The sequence below is a fragment of the Mycteria americana genome, chromosome 6 (assembly GCF_035582795.1).
Source record: "Mycteria americana isolate JAX WOST 10 ecotype Jacksonville Zoo and Gardens chromosome 6, USCA_MyAme_1.0, whole genome shotgun sequence".
Taxonomy (NCBI): domain Eukaryota; kingdom Metazoa; phylum Chordata; class Aves; order Ciconiiformes; family Ciconiidae; genus Mycteria; species Mycteria americana.
In genome coordinates, this window is record NC_134370.1 from 51,538,448 (window position 1) to 51,557,392 (window position 18,945).

An 18,945-nucleotide genomic window follows, 5' to 3' on the forward strand; every position below is an offset into this window, starting at 1 on the left:
TCTTGTAATGTAATTTGGGTGTTTATTTTAGTATTTGACATAATTGTTGAGACACCTTTTGTTTTCCCTTATTTTCTGCAAATGCATTCAGCATTAATGAAATCTCCTGTGCACTACTTAGAAACAAGCTTAAAAATAGTGAAAAAATGAAGTTACTACAAAAATTTTAAATAAAAAAGTAAATACAATTAAAAACAAAGAAAATACTGTGATTTCCACAGAATACTGAACTTTTCTTTAGAAAAGACAATATGGCAAAATCATCAATACTGATCTCTTCCACCTATAAAGTCCAAAAATATGTGCCTTAAATATATAGTTACTTCTGAGACTGTAGCAATCAAAAATTGCAGCAAGTGAAATTCTCAATAGCTAAAAGGAATAAAACACCCCTCATAATCAGAGTGGATAAGGAAGAGGTTGCTCAGAGAGGCTGTGGCATAACCAGTTTTGGAGATTTTTAAAACTTGTCCAAACATGGCTCTTGGCAACCTGATCCAAGTCATCACAAAGTCTTCTCATCTCCATAGGCTTTGTGATGAGAGTTGATGCCACGTTATCTGGCTGATTTCCCAACTGCTAATAGGCATGCACTCTGTTTAGTGAGGTACAGTGTATAAAATTTGCCATCTGTTCACTTGCCAACAGTCAGATGGCAGGAGCTGGAGATTTTGTAATATTAATGCAGTAAAATAGGAGAAGAAAGCTTGGTTATTGAGCTATCAATCCATGTACCCACCTCAGATTAGCATTAGAATTGCTGTGACTGTTATTTATTTATGCATGCAAGATTGTGTAACAGGCAACACTAAACAAGTATTTGTTGTTGCAATGTGTATTTCTATTCATAAAACTGAAGCTTTAACTGATACTTTGAATGCAGATTTCCTGGGTTTTTTTAGGCTTCATTTTTGTAAAGGCTTCCCTAAGAGGTTTGAGCAAATCTTGTCACAAAAATAGCAAAACCACAAAGTCAAGTGTTAGTGTTATATTTATGTTTTCTTTTTAGTGAATTATTATGCAGTGATGGAATCATCAAATCCTCTTATTTAATGAAGTGCTACATCAGCCAGAACATGTTGTTTTTGATGACTTTCAGCTGAGTGAAACTACTGATTCCATTCATATTTATCAAACCAGTCATGTCTATTCAATGTTGGTATTTAGAAAAAATGGGCAGAATGCATGGGTTTTTCCCTGAGGCAAATGAACATTATTTGTGTATTCAATGAATGGTAAGCAGATACCAAAATTTCTGTTTATCCTGTATCTGTTCTTCTAGATACAGAACTCATATGTCATGTCACCGTGTATGAGGTTTTTCTGGGGGTTGGGTTCCTGTCTCCCCCCATTTTGGACTGTTCACCTTTTTAATTGAGAATACACATGGAATGGTACCTACCAACAGACAGACCTGTGCTAATGTATTTTTAAGTGGCATCCTATCTGCAAGGGAGGCTCAGGAAGACTAACAAAGGATTGTTTGGTAATAGAGCTGCAACAATATGTATCTTTATTTTCGAGTAATATCTCAGTGCTTAAAGTAACCACACATATGGTTGATAAAATATCTGTGAAAACTGCTGCCTTCACAGTTTTCCTTTCTTAATTCCATTCCATTTTCCTTTTATTTTTAAAAATCTATGTAGGTTTTACTGAAACAGGATATACGACACAGACGTGGCTTGCTGGGGTTCTTTTCAGGGGAAATCACATTATTTCAGGAGCAATTTTTTGATCCACTAGGTCATATATTTATGTTTGTTAGGAAAGCACGTTTGTAAAGAGCAGTAGAAATTTCACTTACTCAGAAATATGCTATAACAAGATGATTTTAAAAATTCACAGAGTTCTTCAAGTTCTTTAGGTAAACACTTTAGTCAACTAGGAAATTATTTAACCACATACAAGCTATTTTCTTACATTTTTCAACACCCTTTATAGTTGTGATTAACTTTTCTTTGTTTTTTTGCTGTGTAGAAATCGTTATGACTGCCATGAAAAGTGAAGTGGAAAATGGATATATCATCCTGGCTATATTGTATAATTGTTATAGAGAACATTTAATGCCATTGATTTGCATGATTGTTCTTATATTTACATAAACTAAGAGCATGAGCTGCCACTGATTAGCCAGTACTTTTGCTCAAACCTTAGTTATTCAGCTGTGGTTTGTATATACAAAAGCATAATAAGCTAAAGTCTTTTAAAACTTCATTAAAAAAAAAATCACAAATGAAAGTTTGTCACCTAACAGAATGGCAGCAGGAGCTCTATTCACAATTTCCTGTCATGTTTTCTTGTATTGCCACTTCCCTATGATAGAAATGGCTTTGAACAGCCAACACTGCACAAAAGAAGTAAACAAATAAATAAAATATAAATTGCCATTTTCTATAGTTTCTATACTTTACCTAATGAGCAATTTGTCTGCCTTTCTAAAGCTATATAGACCATAAAATGAGAATTCAGTAATTTTTGACTAAAACTCTCCTCTACTTTGAACACTAGGATATGCAGAAACTGATTAGGTGAAGAACTTTTAAGGCATTATGGAAGATAAGTTGTATTAACACATTACTTAAGGTTAAAAAAATTGTCAGGAATTAATTTGACTTCAGAAAACAAGAAAAAATGGCATGAAAGTACTTGTTCCATAAAATTAATGCTATGTTGCTCAGGTATTGCAGGAAACACTTCTGTAAGAGAGTTGCTTTATTCTAGAAGTCAGTGCAACCTCTTCTTATAATGGAAAGAAACAAACCTTCCAACGTAAGTTTGTGGCAAACATTACTGCTAAGTCACTAGCTAGAATATACATAGGGTACAGTTAGATATGTAAAGACCTTAGCTGTAGAGATACACATAATTGTAGTGGTCTTTGGGGGCTGACAGTTCTTATCATGAGATGAGAAATAAAGAGTTTTGGGTTGATGATTTTGGTTTTTGGCTCTAACTTAAAACTGTAAAAACTTTTCATAATAGCTGGTCTCTTCTTATTACATTATTCGCATTTACGGGGGCAAAAGTGTGCTCAATTGGCAATGAACAACAACTCCTGTCTTCCAGGAAACAACCTGGCATTGCTCCTTGGTATGCTGAATTCTGCAGTCACACAGAAGTTGTGCGGGTTGGTACCTGGCATTCACAATTCCCTCCTACCCCTTCTCTCCCTAACTTAATGCTTATTAGAAAGGCTCTGGTGAATGCTGTTTTTTTATATAGCTTTATTTAAAATCATTTAAAGCGTGCCTCATTCCTCCATAGTTTTAGATTATTTTAATGCCATCCATGAATAAAAATCCTGTAATCTCATCTGTTAAAGTAATAATGTCAGAATCACAATGTGTTTAGCTTGAAGGTGCAGAGACAGACTTACGGTCCTTGAAATCACCTCTGGGTTCCCACAGGTGCAGTTCTCATAAAGAACAAAAATGGCACTAACAACTCAACATAAAACCAATTTATCCACATTGAGGCATAGACCAGTTTTGCAAAAGGGCTAGAATGCACCATATCCAGATGATTTTGAGCAATACTCTGACTATTAATAAAGTGTCTGACGGTGCTTGTACAGGAACTGCCACAGTACATGGGAGGGAAAAGGCTTCCAGTGTGCATTGATACATTGTAGCCATTACTAGTGGCTGCTTATGGAAGAGCAGAAGGAGACTTTCCATTGATGAACCTCCCTAGCATTTCCGTGCTTCTCCTGCATTCAATAATATGACTTCCCCTGGCAAACCTGCATCCAGACTACGGTGTTTAACAGCCACTGCAAGCCTGAACTTTGGTCTTTTGGCATAAGGGTCTGACTTATCCATTGAATCTTTGATGTTAAAAATGCTTGCAGGAAAGGTAGGCATATATATATATATATATATGTATAGTAATGGGGTACAGGTCTGGCATTTGTCTCTTACAATGTGAAAAAAGGTGCTAAATAATAAATCTTCTTGTGCTGCTTGCACACTCTGGACTGGACTTTATGGTTTATCACATATTTAACCAACTGTTGACACATAATTGTTTGGATGAAGGTGATCTCATGTGTGTGTCCACTATTCAAATAAAGTCAAAAGAGATCCAAGCAGAGCTCTTTGGATTTACCTCAACTACAGCAAGAGGGAGCTTGCAAGCCTGAAACACAGGCTGTAACAGAACCAGAGGGGTAACAGTCACTGATGGACCTTTCCTTTATCAGTTTACTTAAATCTTTTCCTTAAACTATTTGTGGTTTTGTAATGCCGTCTTGCACTAAGCTCCACAATATATTTGTATGCTGTTTAAAGCAGTATTTGTCTCACCCTGTTAACAGTCTGATCATGTTCATGTGGTCTTGATGTATTTTTATATATTTTTGAGGTTGAATCCTATTGCTAATATTAATTTCCTTTCTCTGGAACACATTTTCAGACTGAATGTGTCATTTTGAGCTTCAAAGTGCTGTTCTTCCATGAATAATGGAGCTCCTATGAGTTCAGAATGACTTTACATAACCAGTTTGAGATTAGTCCCCGAGATTTAAAAATTTGTGCCAGTGTTAACATTGCTACCTGCATGTTCACCACACAGAATAGCATGCTCTTACTGCATTCTCTGCAGTGCTATTAACTCTAAAAAATCTGGGGTTTACGATCAACATTCTTGTGTTCCCTTCACCTGTGAGTTTGCATGTCACTTGAACGGCTAGATTAACAGAAATGGTAGGTTTTTTACGAACCATAAACACAAGCCAGGTTCCGTCTAATCCCAGCTGAACGGGCGCAAACAGGTGTTCCTCCTGGAGGCTGCATTCAGCATGCGCATATACCCTAAATAAGGAGCTGAATAGGAAAGATGGCACTACCGCATTGAAGCCTAGCGGCCGCACAGACAAGTGACGAGGAGGTACCTCGGTGTAAACATAGCTTTCGGCGGGAATCGCCTGAGGGGCACCAGGCCGGGCGCCTTCCACGCACCGCCCTGTCAGCCTCCAGTTAAACCCGCATGCCTTTCCCGGGGCTGGTGAGGAGGCGAGATGGGGGTGCCGGTACGAGACAGGAAGGCTGCCGTGGCTGCGCTTAGCAGACGGCGGTCGCTTCGCCCCCCGAGGAGCCGGGGGAACGCTGGCTGTGGCCGCGCTCTGCCGGAAGCAGCGCGGGAGCGCCGCCCGCCGAAGCGCCAGCTCCTCCCCCCATCGCCGCCGCCACGCACCCGTTTGCCACCACGGCTCTGAGGCGCCACCGGCTCTTCCAGCTCGGGGCCCCCCTACCCCGGCCCTTGGCCTCGGGAAACGCGCCCACGGGTCAGTCCATGCCCGGGCACTGCCGCGCAGCCGCTCCCAGCCCTTCCCCGGCGCGGCAGAGGCCCCTCGCCCCTGCGCGGGCCCGGCGCAAGGAGGCGCGCCCCTCCCCACGGCCCCGCCAGCCCGTCAGGCGCTGGGCCGTGCCCCGCCCCCGCCCCGTCACCTGACTGCTGGGGACGCGCCCGGTGCTGGTTTACGCCGTGCCCTGCCACCCCCTCCTCTCCCCTCCCCTCCCCTCTCCTGCCGGTGGGCCGCGGCTGGCGTGCGGTAGGGTCCGCCTCCGCCATGGTGCTGGAGTCGGTGGTGGCAGATCTGCTGAACCGGTTCCTGGGCGACTATGTGGAGAACCTGAACAAGTCTCAGCTCAAGCTGGGCATATGGGGGGGTAAGGAGCCCCTTTCCCGCCTCGTCTCCGCGGCGCTGCGGGGCCGCCGCTGTCACTGGGGGCGGGCGCTTTCTCGTGCCGCGGCGGGGAGCGGGTCTCGTTGGCAGCGATCCCCCGTGCGGGGTTGGTGTGCTGTGGGACCGCCGTCCCCTCTGAGGGGTGGTCGGTCTGTGGGTTTGCGGCCTCCTGTGAGGAGAGGGCAAGCTGCGGAGCCGCGGCCCTCCGGAAAGAAGGGTCGCTCAGTCTGTAGCCGCGGACCTTGCCCCCTCCCCTTTCCCGCCGTGAGGGGCGGTCGGTCGGTGGGCCGCGGCCCCTCGTGAGGGGCGGTCGGGCAGTCCGTGGCCGTGGACCCGCCCCCCCCCGCCCGAGATGGGCCGTCGGTCGTTCTCTGCCTGTGGCCCCCTCTCCCTCCCTCCTTGTGAGGGGCGGTCGGTCGATCGGATCCGTCTCTGGGGCTGCGGCTCCCCGCGGTGGCGGCGCCCTCCCGCGGCGGGCTCTCCCCGGTGGCGGGCGGAGGCTCTGGCTGTTGCGGCGCCGGGAGGGGAGGGTGTGCCTGTGAGGGCAGCTGGGGCGAGATAGCCGCGCAGTTACAGGGCAGCAGGTTGTGGGGGGAGAAAGAGCAAAGTTAGGGTCTTCCTCCACACGAGGCGGGGGCCTGAGCGCGGGTACCTCTACGGCTTCCCGGCCGTGGCAGTTGCGCCGAGAGGCTGAGGCGAGGTGTGGGCGCACGTCGCTGGCCTCGGAGTGCTCTGAGGAACGGAACACTCGGCAAGGAAGAACACACCCCCCCCCCCCCTTTTTTTTTTTTTCTTCTTTTTTTTGGGAGTATACTGGGTGGAAGCACGACTGTGCTGTCGGGTCTGTCTGCTGTGCAGTGGAGCGTGGAGTGGCTCATGCCTGGTGGCCCCAGGAGGAGGGGAGGCCTTGGTTGTGGTGCAGCTGATGGGGTGCTTGGAGAGCTATGTCTTTCACCTCCTAATTTACTGGTGTAAATAATGTGTATTAAACAGACGTGATAGTGCAATAACGTGGAGTAGCTATTCTCAGTGGATATGTCAAACATTTCAGTTTGCTACCTTGTAGGCATGCACAAAAACAGTTGAAGTACTGTCTAGAGAAGGCTGGCTATTTTAGATGCCTTCCATACATAAGGGATGAGACTTTTCTCGTCGTCTTAATTTTGCTCTTGTCATGGTAGTAAGTGTTGAACTTATTACTGGCATTAAAGCACTAAGAGGTATATTATATGTGCTTTCTTCGGGTATAATTTCTGTGTGCTGGCGTTCCCTTTGGAAATCCAATTATGTTGCCTGTGTCAGGAAAAGTTATGTGTTTGTGAAAATAGGTATGCATTTTTGTGGCTCTATGATTCATTATTTTTCTGTTATGTAAAATAATCAAAAACAAGATACAATTTTCCTGGTCTACCCTACCTTGATAGAATTGTAATTATCATTCACAGCAAAGTGAATAATAAGAAAGATTTCCTATTATTGTAGGTGTATTTAATAGAGTAGAAATATGCAGATATCTAAGTTGGTGATATTTCTGTAATCTCTTCCATCATAAAATTTTGTCTGAATAATCAGTGTTTAATGCCTCACAAATTAGACATTTATTGTGCTATTCTGTAACTGGAGTAAGGTCTTTCAGATTTTATCCATGTGTACTCGGGAAGGTTGTAGCTGTGTTCTTGTTCCAACTTGCATAGTAGTTGAAGTCACTTATTCTGTACTTCTCTTTTTCTTCTAAATAGGTAATGTGGCACTTGACAACTTACAGATAAAGGAGAATGCATTAGTAAGTATTCTAATAATTTTAGAATTGTTTTTGTGGGTCTAAAGACTAAGTCATAGAATAAAATATTACTGTAGTCTCACATTACACAGTATGCCTTCTTTACTGGTTATTGGAAGTAAGTCCTTGGTTAACTGCTTCTAATGTTGCTCACGTTACTGGAACAGAAAGAAAAGAAGCTATGGGTGAACAGGTAAGTGTGCTCCTACAGAAGAGAAAAATAGCTTCTGAGAAATTAGCAGTAGGGTTTTAAAGTAAGTTTCCCAGTGTCTTAGGCATATACAACCTGTCCTAGTGTTTGAGGTGAAATGATAAAACTTTAAATAAGATACTGGTGTGTTTCTGTTACTATTTTGGTCATCCAGTACAACTTAAAGGATTTAATTTCTGCTGTGACTGCTACTATGTAATCATACTTCTGTTAAGTCATAGGGTTTTTTCCTCACTTGTACTCCAAGCAGTAGATGTTTGTATGTTTCTGAACGATTTACTAGATCTAATGGGTTTGCATAGGTCTACATATTCTTTTTTTTTTTTCAGCTTTGGTTGAATAAGTGGATTTTTCAAGGCCTGACTGCTGCAAATTGATTAATCTCATTTAAGTCTTCTGAAAGTTCATTTCTCAGTTGTTGGTGTGGGGATGAAGGGTGAAAAAGTTCATCCTTCTACATCAGTTGATGGGATTGAAGCTTATGTTTATGACTTTGTGTAAATTGGTGCTTATTTAGTATTGGCAGGGAAGACATTTTTAAGATGTGTACTCTCTAAGTAAATATGGTTATTCAAATGTTCCATTCTGTTCCTTTTAAAATAGGAATGACAGAGTGAAGGAAAAACAAGAAATAACTTGCATTAAGTACCCATATTCTTGTCTAAAAAAAAAAAACAACAAAACCAATTTGGCTGATTTTTATGTTCTTTAGTTGAGCTAATGAACACCTGTACTACTGAGAGAATCTTACTGCAATCTTTAGTGTGCTTCAGACTTTACTAAAGAGAACTGTTACTGTTCTGTGAATTGAAAACATGTTGGATCATTGTATGACTTCATAATTGGTTTTTCTTCATTGTTATGAAGTTTTATATTTTACCTGCCCATTTCATCCATTTCTGATAACTTTGTTGTACTTTAAAACTCTTAATACAAATATCTTTGTAATCCGGTAGTTAAAAAAGGAAGGAAGGAAGTGTTATCTACATTGTGCGCATCTTTCTTTCTTATGGTGACAGCAAGGTTGATTATAGTTCTAGCAGCTCTGACTTACAAAAATGCATAGTCATATATGTGACTGATCAGAGCTGGAAGAGAGCTAAGACAAATTCAAGAACTGAAAACAAGGGTTGTTTCTGACTACTTTACAATTGCGATGTTAAATTTCTGTGCAAAAGTAATTAAAGGAAGGTTGATATTGAACACTATTTTTAGAGAACTAGACTACACCTTCTTGAAAAATAAAAGATTAAAGGAATGTGATATGGTCCCACTTTTTCTTTTCTAGTTTGCCTGTCTGCTGCTGTCTGGATTGTTTTTGTTTTCCTCTTAAGGTTTTCCACCTGAAAATAACTAGCTTTTAATTTCTGTATATAGATAGAGTACTTTTCAAATGTAAGAAAAGAAAGCCCTTAGGAAAGGGGAGATGAGCAAATAGTTACATTTAGTGTTATGCTTGCTGAGTCTATTTTTTTTTCCTTAGTCATAGTAAAAGAGCATTTCATTAAAATGGAAGTTTGCAGACATCAGTCAAAATTTAGGCTTCAGTTCATGCAAAGTCAACTTAAGAAGATTAGTGTAAGATTTCTAAAATAAAATTGTACAAAATTATTTTACAAATTAATTCTTAGGCGCCTCGAAAATGTAACCATTTTTTCCCCCAAAATATGTTAGAGTTTGCTGACACAAAGTGCTGAAGTGTCATTCTGTGAAATATGTACTTTTATCTTTTGAGGCTGTTGTTTTTTTGTGTGACTGCACCTATAAAACTGCAGAAGTATAATGGGGCAGTTGCTATTACTGTTCCTTTCTGACTTTGTTAAAAACTTGTAGTAGTGATAGTAATGAATTCTTTCTGATGGATTTCTTCAGCTTTTTCCTATTTTTCAGTCATAATGAAAAACAACTGATGACAAGCTATGACCTAAGCCCTTTAGCAACCTATTACATGTTTCTCAGCTTGTATTATTAGAGTCATTACCATCAAAAAGCTTGAACTCTGAGCTGCTTTACTTCTGAATTTGTATCCAGTTGGTCACAGCTCTTAATCTTCAAAGCTAATATTGCCTGTTCTTTCTCAGTTATAGTCTTGAAGTATTTTCAGTAAATCATCTTTTTTTCACGTTAACATCAAACCGCAATACTCTCACCACTTTTAATTTATGTTAATCTGTTGTCTTTACTCAACAACTTTAAAACATCTTTAGGTTCTAGCCTTTCCTTAATTCCTACTCTGCCTCCTCCAGAATTTAGTCTTCTGAAAACTAATTTTTCAAGGTCAAACTCATGGTCCTGTGCTTTCAGCAGGCCAAACTGAGCTGGTCCCCCTTAGAATTCTGCTGTGGGTCATAAATGCAGTATTAAATGGGGTAGATTTGGTTGCTGGTGTCTGCTTCTACATGACTGCTCCTGGCTCCATCAAGAGCAGAGATCTTTGCTCTCACAATTTGTTTCAACCTCTTCTTATGCGTGTTCTTACTATTAAAAACAAAGTTTGGAGATCAAACTGTTTTAAGTGAATCTGTTTCTCTTTCTCTCCTGATACATTTCAATGGAAAAAGAAAAACTAAGAAAGCTTTTGGTTAAACTTATTGATCAGATTTTTGACATGCAGCAGCCTGCAGGAAGAAATATTTGGGAGGTGCTGAAGAGCAATTGTCACCAGGAAGAATTTAAAGCATAAGGAAAAGTTTCTAGGACTATGCAGTTATAACCAGAAAACGGTTAAAATATTCCATAGCTCTTGCTTTTCAATTGTTTCTTTGAGGCGCCAAAAAAGAACAAGCCACAGAAATACTGTCACTAGTTTAGTCAATTAAAGTTGCTTGATGTTAGGTGCCTAATTGCAGCTCAGAATGCTTGTTAAAAACTGGAAATGTGGTGGAGATGTTAATTTGGATATTAATCTTTTTTGGAGCAGCCCTGTTAAATGTTTTTAAGTTGTGGGAAAAGTGGTGGTCAAGGTTGTTTTCTAGTACGTAGGCAGAGAGAAGTGGCTAATATCTGTCTCATTTGGGAAAATAGGTTTGCTTTTTATAATCTTTGAGATTAAGACTTCTCTTCAGGTCTTTGAATTATGGTTAACTTATTTGAAAAGAATACTGAAGCGGAAGGCAGTTCTGGAATCTTGATGTTTTAACTTATTTTTTTAATCTTTCCTTTTATTTATTTCTTTATTTATTTATTTTCTCCTACTTCCTCTTTACTTTGTCCCTCTTTTATGTTCTTGATACTCCTGTGGTTATATTCCTGTTTTTGTTTTACACTATATAGGAGAGATACTTCCTGAGGGTTTAATTGATGGTAATAATTGTTCACTTGTCACGTATTCATCATTTTTATGAGCCTATCTTGTTCTTGATGTTTGGCAGGCATTTTGCAAAGAACTTCTTGGTATTGTTAGTGGGACTTTTTATATGTTTGTAAATACTAAGTGCTATTATCAAAAAGAAAAGACCTATGTGGCAAATTAATACAAATGTAAAATGGAATTCTTGTATATAGATAAAATTTTACTTTTTAGTAACCTTTGGAGTGAGACATTGTCATACTTGTAGGAGAGAATTGCCAGAAATGTGTAAATGCTTTGTTTTAAGGCTTTCTACAAGCCTTACCATATTTATGGATTCCTGAGTTCATGTGAGTATTACTAAATAGTTAAATCTCTGTCATGGAGAACTGTTTCTGTTCTGGAATTTCAGCTCTGGGAAAATAGTTCTAACAGAAGTAAAGATAATAATTTTGCTGTATAAACTAGCTTATCTTTGAAATACATGGATCTGTTTTATACTTTGTTTTTTTCTTTACAGAATGAACTGGATGTACCTTTTAGAATAAAAGTTGGTCAGATAGGTAAGTTTTTGTTTCAATGCAAGTATTGAAATGGAAATTTTAGTACAGGCCTTAAGGTCAGTCCTGCTTCTGAATTTCTCTTATCAAGCTTTCTTAAGTGATGTCTGTAATTGTACTCGCTGTTGAAACTAGCATAGAAGTCTAATGTGACTGCCCTGGATAAATTGTAAAATGTTATCTGGCAAACCCTGTTTGTGTAACTTTACAGGCTGGTATGAAAAACATGTCTGAGAGGTTCTTTCCAGATACATGGATGATCAAGGGAGCTGTCTAATATAGGCAGAATGTGTGTGGATCTTTAAAGGACAGATTAGGAATATGAAGAATTTCAGTAAGATTCCTGAAACTGGCAAACATGCCAAGGGTTTAGGAACTCTTAGATATATGTTTTTTTTAAAAATACCTTTCCTGGGTGATCAGCATTGCTTTTTCACATGAAACATTTGTTGGAGGTGAATGTGTGTTGTATTTCTTCTTCTACTTCCCTGGGAAAATCATGTTCATCCCAGTGAATTGAACTCCAGTCTTGATCTCAAGTTTTGATCTGAAGTCTTCTGACTCAGACCGTATCTTCTCGCTTAAATCTATGGCTTATTTTTTCTCTCCATGTATTTTACCACTTCAATGGCTTTATAAAATGTTTAGGTCCATATGGTTTCTCCTTACCTTCTAAGGTGTTTAGGACATCAAGATATAGGGCTAATGCTCTTCGATGCCTGAGGTGGTGTTTGGACTAAGCACAGCATAGATTTTTGTTTTGATGTAACTGTGTCTGCTTTGTTTAGATAAACTTACTCTGAAGATTCCTTGGAAGAACCTCTATGGTGAGGCAGTTGTTGCAACTCTAGAAGGCTTGTATCTTCTAATAGTTCCTGGAGCAAGTACGTAAACTCTTCAACAACACAGTTAAATAATGGAAGAGAAAAATATCTAAGGGTAGCATGTAATTGAGTGCATAATAGCAAGTAGTTCATGCAAGCTGCCATTTTTACATTCTGTTCCCTCAGGGAAATTTCTAGACAAATGCTGGCAAGTTAGTGGAATCACAGAATCATTTAGGTCGGAAAAGACCTTTAAGATCATCAAGTCCAACTGTTAACCTAGTACTGCCAAGTCCACGAAGGGTGGGAGAAAACAGCACCTGTGGCTTTTATGGAAATCCTTGATTGTATCCATTCCAAGTTCAATTCAACAGCCAAGTTTCCTTGGAAGTGGGCTTATCCTGAATCCACTTTTCTGGCATGGTTTAGATCTTTTGGCTGTTGCATGATATAGTTCATCTGATTCTAACTGACAACAATCGAAAGTAGTAATTCCATTAGAACTGTTTTTAGGGAGAGGAAAGAGGATCACAGAGCTTGAGTAGTTTTCTCTGAAATCAGAACCTCTGGTATATTAAGAAAACTTGCAAGTTTCTAGATCGTCAAATATATGTGTAGTAGAACTTAACAAACCTGCATTATATTGCACAGACCACACCTGGGGGTCTGAATTTCCACGGAAAGGTTCTCTATGAAGTAATGCTTAAATGTTGGTATAATCCTTTTGTGTCTTACTGTGTAAAAATAACAATTTCAGAGGCTGGATGCAGCTTTCAGCAATTAAACCTAGAAAAGCCTTTATCTCAAACAAGGTGTTTTGCAACATAATGTTGAATATGGTGTGCATTGCTTGATTTTGCATTTATATAACTTGAAATTGAAGATTAAAGCTGTCCCAACTTGGCTTACAGGCATTAAATATGATGCAGAGAAGGAAGAAAAGTACTTGCAGGATAATAAACAAAAGGAACTGGCAAGAATTGAGGAAGCCTTGCAGAAAGCAGCAGAAAAAGGTACTGAGTTAATAATACAAATTGAGGACTTAGACTGTGCTATGAAAGAAAAGTCCTGTTTTGTGATTGACTTAATAAATTTTGTTTTTTCAAGTATCTAGCTAATCTTACTACAGTGCTTTGAAAACCCTTTTTCCTCTAAAGCTTGAAAGAAATGTTATTTGTTTTGTTTACCATTCATTTATCCAGTCATCTTCCATTGGAAATGGGAATTTGATAATCTGGTATGTCTTTTTTTTTTTTTTTTTTTTAACTTAAAGCTCCAGGGGAACAGGACCAAAGATAGAAACTGCATTGCATGAGGCTAATGTTGTTATCTTGCTTTAGAGCTTCAGTAATAGTTGTTTAATAATGTGTTTTAGAGGTGCATGTGACAGGTTGTTCTTTGTTTAAAGGAAACTTTAAGGAGAGTGGTAAGGTTTGTAAATTTTACTCCAACAATAATACTTTCGTTTCAGTTTCTGCTGTCCTTTTATGATGTACTACATTTTGACTGGTTTGAGAAATAAGAGAATTTGAGAAATAATTCATGACACAAGAAAATAATTGAACTTGAACATAGGAAACTTTACTTAAATTTTTGATCTAGGTCATTAAAAACTTTAAGCTTTTTAAAGTTTAAAAAACCTTTTAAAGGTTAAAATAATTGATCATTTCAGTCCAGTTAACCTGATTTACTGGGGTGGGGTTTTTTTTGTTCGTTTGTTTTGTTGTAACAAATATCTTTAACAAAATTATGGTAAAAATTAGGCTTGTTTGGACAGAAACCAAGCTCAAAACCAATGACAAGTAACTACATATGGTACAGGAAAATGTTGTTACTGAAGCTGTTGTCTTAAGTGAGACCTATTTGTTGGGTGATATAATGGTTCTTAAGATGCAGTTCTAGGATACCTGTAATGTTGCAAGTCATTTGCCTTGGAAAAGTTACTGAAAATGAAATAATGCTTAGAACAGTTGGAAAAGGTAGTTTGATTGTAATCTCTTTGCTTATTTAATTTTCCAGTTACAGGACTCTCTACTCCCTTGTTCCTGTTTTGGTAGTTTGAGTTGTATATTTGCAGTTTCCTTCAAACAGCAATCTGGCAATCCATTTACAGTGGAGAAAGAAGCCTTGCTTTATTTCTTGTCTGTAATATACCAGAAACTGTATGAGAGCTAAGACAACCTCAGTGAATTAATTTTGCAGCTGTTACTTCATACTGGGGCAAAAGAATGTTCATAGAGGTTTAACCTTGGTTATGTAGGACTTGGATACTGTAAAGCAGCAGTGTTTCAGCCATGATTCTTTGCACCAGTAGCAATGGGATTAAGGGATAATATAACAAGAAGAATTTAACCTAATGGACACTACTTGGGGAATTCCAATTCTGGAACTTCATATAATTAAGAGTGAGTCTGTGCACCTGTGACAGTTGTCTTTTTTTTTTTTTCTGAAAGAAACTTACTACATTCAGCATTTGTAAGGCTTTTGGGAAAAAAAAATATAAAAATGGTACTTCAGTAGCTCAACTCCTTATATAAAGAACTAGAATTAGATTTAGTCATGTTTTGCAGTTTTAAACTTTCAGCCTTGTGAAGGAAAAGCTAGAGGAACATTCAAATTGGATTATTTTAAACTGTAGTTATCCTCTCAGTCATACTGCAGCATGGTCCTTATGGGTCCCTTCCAACTTGAGATATTCTATGATCATATTGCAGTGGTAGCTATTTGTGTTTCTGGTGTTGTACTAGAATACTGTACTCAGGAGGACTTGTGTAGTTCTTGCATGAGCAGATACCTTGCTTTTGCTAGATACAGAAGTCTTAGGGCCCAGGTTGCTCTACTGCACCGTAAACTTCTAAGAAATTCAGCTTTTTCTGTAGGCTTTTAAGAGCACACAATAGATGGTGAAAATCTAGGAAATATATTGAATAGAAAGTTATCAGGGTCCATGAATTCTCAGCTGCATTTGCTTTTCTGATTAATACTCAACTTACCTTAATGTGTTTAGAGTCTTGATTCAGTACTTGCATTTATTTAAGAGTCTCTTAGCATAAACAGTCCTGGGGATATTTTCTTTAGACATGCTATTCAAATATTGAGCAAAATGGTCATGTCACTGTGTGGTTAGTGTAGTGTGATGGGGAAGTGATAACAAGCTCTGCTGACACAAGCTGACAAAACATTATTTTCTGTTTTCTAAGCTATTAATATCTGTCAGTATCAAAACTCATATATGGAGACCAAATCTTTCAGCTCTTGTCTTTTGCTTGTTATAAGTAATATGAAAATTTGCCTATGTAGATAATCTTTTAAACTAGATATTTTGAAGTGACTCTGGCTGTCAGGTACTGTAATGGAAATACTAACGTGTCACGCAAGTTTTATAAACTTAACATTAAATCAGCAGCTGATTTCCTTCTTTTAAACCAAATGCATTTTTTTGGTTATTTGCTGCCATGTGGACCAAGGCACTAATTCACAAGATTCCTTGTATGGGTTGGAGAGTCTGATTTACAAGGACACCAAGCCTGGTGGGTATGCATGGTTACATTTTGCACGTGTGTGATGGGTATGCAGCTTACATTTTTAAAAACAGCTTCCCCCCCCGCTCCCCCCCCACCCCCCAAGCAGCCAAATGTAGAAATGAGAAAACAGAAGTGAGAAAATGCTTGTTTGGTACACATCCACATACTGGTGGTTCTAGAAATAAGATTTTAATGACTGTGGATTCAAGTGGAAACTTGCAATGACTGGTCCTGTCTTAAATGAGTGGCTGTTCAAGAAGACTGAGAGACCATTTAGAAAGATTTCCATCAGCCATGTCGAGCTCAAGAATGTTATAAAATGCTGACAACATTCTACCGTAGTTTTAAAACACTATTTTTAGGTGTTTTGAGAATAGAGGGTAATTACCCTTGCTTTTAAGTGTCTGGGCTTAAGATACGGGAAGTTCAGGCTGTCTTGAAATCGTGGACAGGCAAAATGAACTATAGCAGGTTGAAGGCATTTAGCATGCTTTTTGCTGGTTCTGTTTATTTGGATTGCTCTCAAGTTAGGCAAGGAAACAGTTTCCATTGAAATTTGGAGGAACTGTTATTATGTTGTACCTGCTGTATTTTTGTCTTCTTGAGCCAGATTTTCAGAAATTTAGTCTTACCCAAAATTACTTAGTGGGCTTTTATCTGAGCGCAGGTTTAGAATGAGCTTAAAATCATACATTTAGTTTCTCCATAGTAATGGATGCAGGTAATCAAGAGGAAAATCATGTTGCCTTAGTTTTGTCATACATGGGAGTGAAAGCCTGAGAACTACGCATTCAATAGTAAGTGAAGGAAGCTGTCATTTTAAAATATCATTTATAGAGGATTACTTGTACTGTTAAAAGGAACTATCCAAGAAAAATCCAAAAGAAAACGTTGCTTCTATTTGGCATAGTTTTTTCTTTTTGTTATTTGTAGGGCGATCACCTTACCTGCAAGACAGGTTGAACAAGCATGCAAATTCCTTTGTTTGAACAAGCATGCAAATTACATAAAGATAAAGTTGTTCTCCAGAATGAAATACGCTGTTGCACTTGCTCCCTTCTTGCTTTAGTGGGATATACCCTTCTCATGCTGCAACCTCTTAAAGTTAAGCATAGGCAGCCCTATTGCTAAGTTCTTTTCCCCCATATGGCCAGAGAGGGGAAAGAAACAATGCAACTCACCAAAGCGGTTTTCTTTAGAAATGTGGAAAAATATGAACATTAATTTAATTCATGAAATGATTGTGATTGTGTGGGTCATAAGTTGTGTGTAAATAATAGAATTTAATTTCATATAAAGCTTTTAAAGAGTCATCATTTTTGTATGCCTTTTTTACAGTTACTGGTATCGTTCTTTCAGATTGCTTTCATACCATACTGTTGATTAGTATGAGAATCATATTAAAAAGTGCTCTTTGGGTTTTTGTGTACATCTCAAATATCTTAACTTGGAAGTTATGCCTTTATATGGTAGAAGCCTTTTCTGGATTTAAACTTCCATGTTTTTTTTTTTTTTTTTCTCCCCACATGTGTGTATTTCTAATTTCTAATAAGAAATTTAGGTTTCTGATAAGCAGTCATGGCTCTGTTTATAGCTCTCTTTTGTACATAAGTGATCTGGAATTACGTTACGCAGTTCACTCATGAAGAAGTCTGCGTATGTATTGCTGAGAAGCTTGGTGATTATTGTAATTCCTTGAACTCTTGAGACATTATGTAAGGAATATATGAAATTTGAATTAAATGCCTTGACCTTACAATTGGCAGGACCATTGATCCAGTAGAAATTTGGATAGTTAATCTAAAGCTTTTACTGGCTGCTTAGTTTACTTGGGCTTTGAACTTCAATGACTTTTTTTAAAAGAAAAAAAGCAAAAAAAGAAGAAAGCAAGGCTTTGGTTTCTTCCCTGAAAGTGAATTTAGGTATACATAGATTGTTAAAAATAAGGCTTTGTGCCATGAGAAGTAGCTGATTGCTTCCTTAACAGATCTGAAATTCTTTAAAAGCTTTTAATGAGACCTTACTAAGGCATTCTGCTTTAAGACAATCTAAACTTTCTTCCATCTTTCTTATGCTTTCTTACATTTCTTCTTTACTAACTTGAATTTTATCCTTTTCCCAAAAAATTGCTTGCACTGAAAAAGGACGTAAGCGTAAAAAGTATAAAAAGCATTTTAAGAGGCCCTTTAAAGGTAATGATCACTCCAAAGGTGGGTAAAAGTTATGGCTTTTAACTTTTTTAAAGACTTTTTTTTTTTGCTTTCTGTTTGGATTAGTTTTTCTTAGTCTTGCATATACATCCACTGATACCTTTTTTCCTCCTGTTTGAAAGAGACGATGTGAATTGGAGAGCACTCTTTTTTGCTGTTTATCCATTCTCTGGATCCAATAAGACTGAAAAGAGTCCTTGTTTCTCTCTACTTGTATAGCTGTGCCTGTTTCTTCAACTTGAGCTATCTGTAGCATTTCCAACAAATTTACTCGTTTGGTAGGCTGATCAGTGGCACTTCACTGTGACTGTTGGAAAAACTGCATGTGAAGGAGATGATAGTCTGATTTTTGTAATATTCCAGTAACAGCTATGTGAAGTAAATCTGATACTATACTGATGATACAGCAGTAAACAGTCTTTTTCAGCACCTTTTAGCTTCTGTTCTAAGTAGCTAGCATAGTGTTATGACTGATATTTTGAGAGCAATGAAATTGATGTTTTTCCCTAAGAGGATAATATTTGTCCATAAGTACAAAACCATGCAGGTCTTCAGTATTAGCATGTGACTAAGAATGGGCTGCCATATCCCATGTGGTTGTATTATTATGTATTTGATCTTGGAGGAAGCTGCAGCATAGACTTGTAACGGGAGTAAAAACTTAGTGGGGACCCTAGATAAGCTTTGTAAGGTATCAAACTTTTATTGCTGCTGGTAGCTGCACCTGGCTGGGAAAATGTTAATGGGTTGCTTGCTTGTGCTTGAAGGTCATGAAGCTTTGATAAGCACTTCTGCCCTTTTTTTCTTTATCAGTATTGTGTTGGTTTCTGTCAATAGGGAATGGGAGTTGTGAAGAAA

At 38.5% G+C, this 18,945-nt stretch overlaps 1 protein-coding gene across 4 annotated transcripts in view; it reads left to right on the forward strand.

The window, feature by feature from the left end:
* The first annotated feature begins 5,448 nt into the window (after positions 1-5,448).
* The window catches only part of VPS13C (vacuolar protein sorting 13 homolog C), a 257,639-nt gene continuing 244,142 nt past the window's right edge, over positions 5,449-18,945 (forward strand). Inside the window, exons 1-5 of one of the 4 annotated variants that reach the window (XM_075505807.1) lie at positions 5,449-5,672; positions 7,429-7,472; positions 11,490-11,532; positions 12,318-12,413; positions 13,265-13,366. In XM_075505807.1, coding sequence (XP_075361922.1) covers positions 5,573-5,672; positions 7,429-7,472; positions 11,490-11,532; positions 12,318-12,413; positions 13,265-13,366 — 385 coding nt within the window. In that variant the 5' untranslated portion in view covers positions 5,449-5,572. Of the gene's footprint in view, positions 5,673-6,599; positions 6,661-7,428; positions 7,473-11,489; positions 11,533-12,317; positions 12,414-13,264; positions 13,367-18,945 lie in introns of those variants that run through there. The other 3 variants (XM_075505805.1, XM_075505806.1, XM_075505808.1) reach the window with 3 other exon arrangements.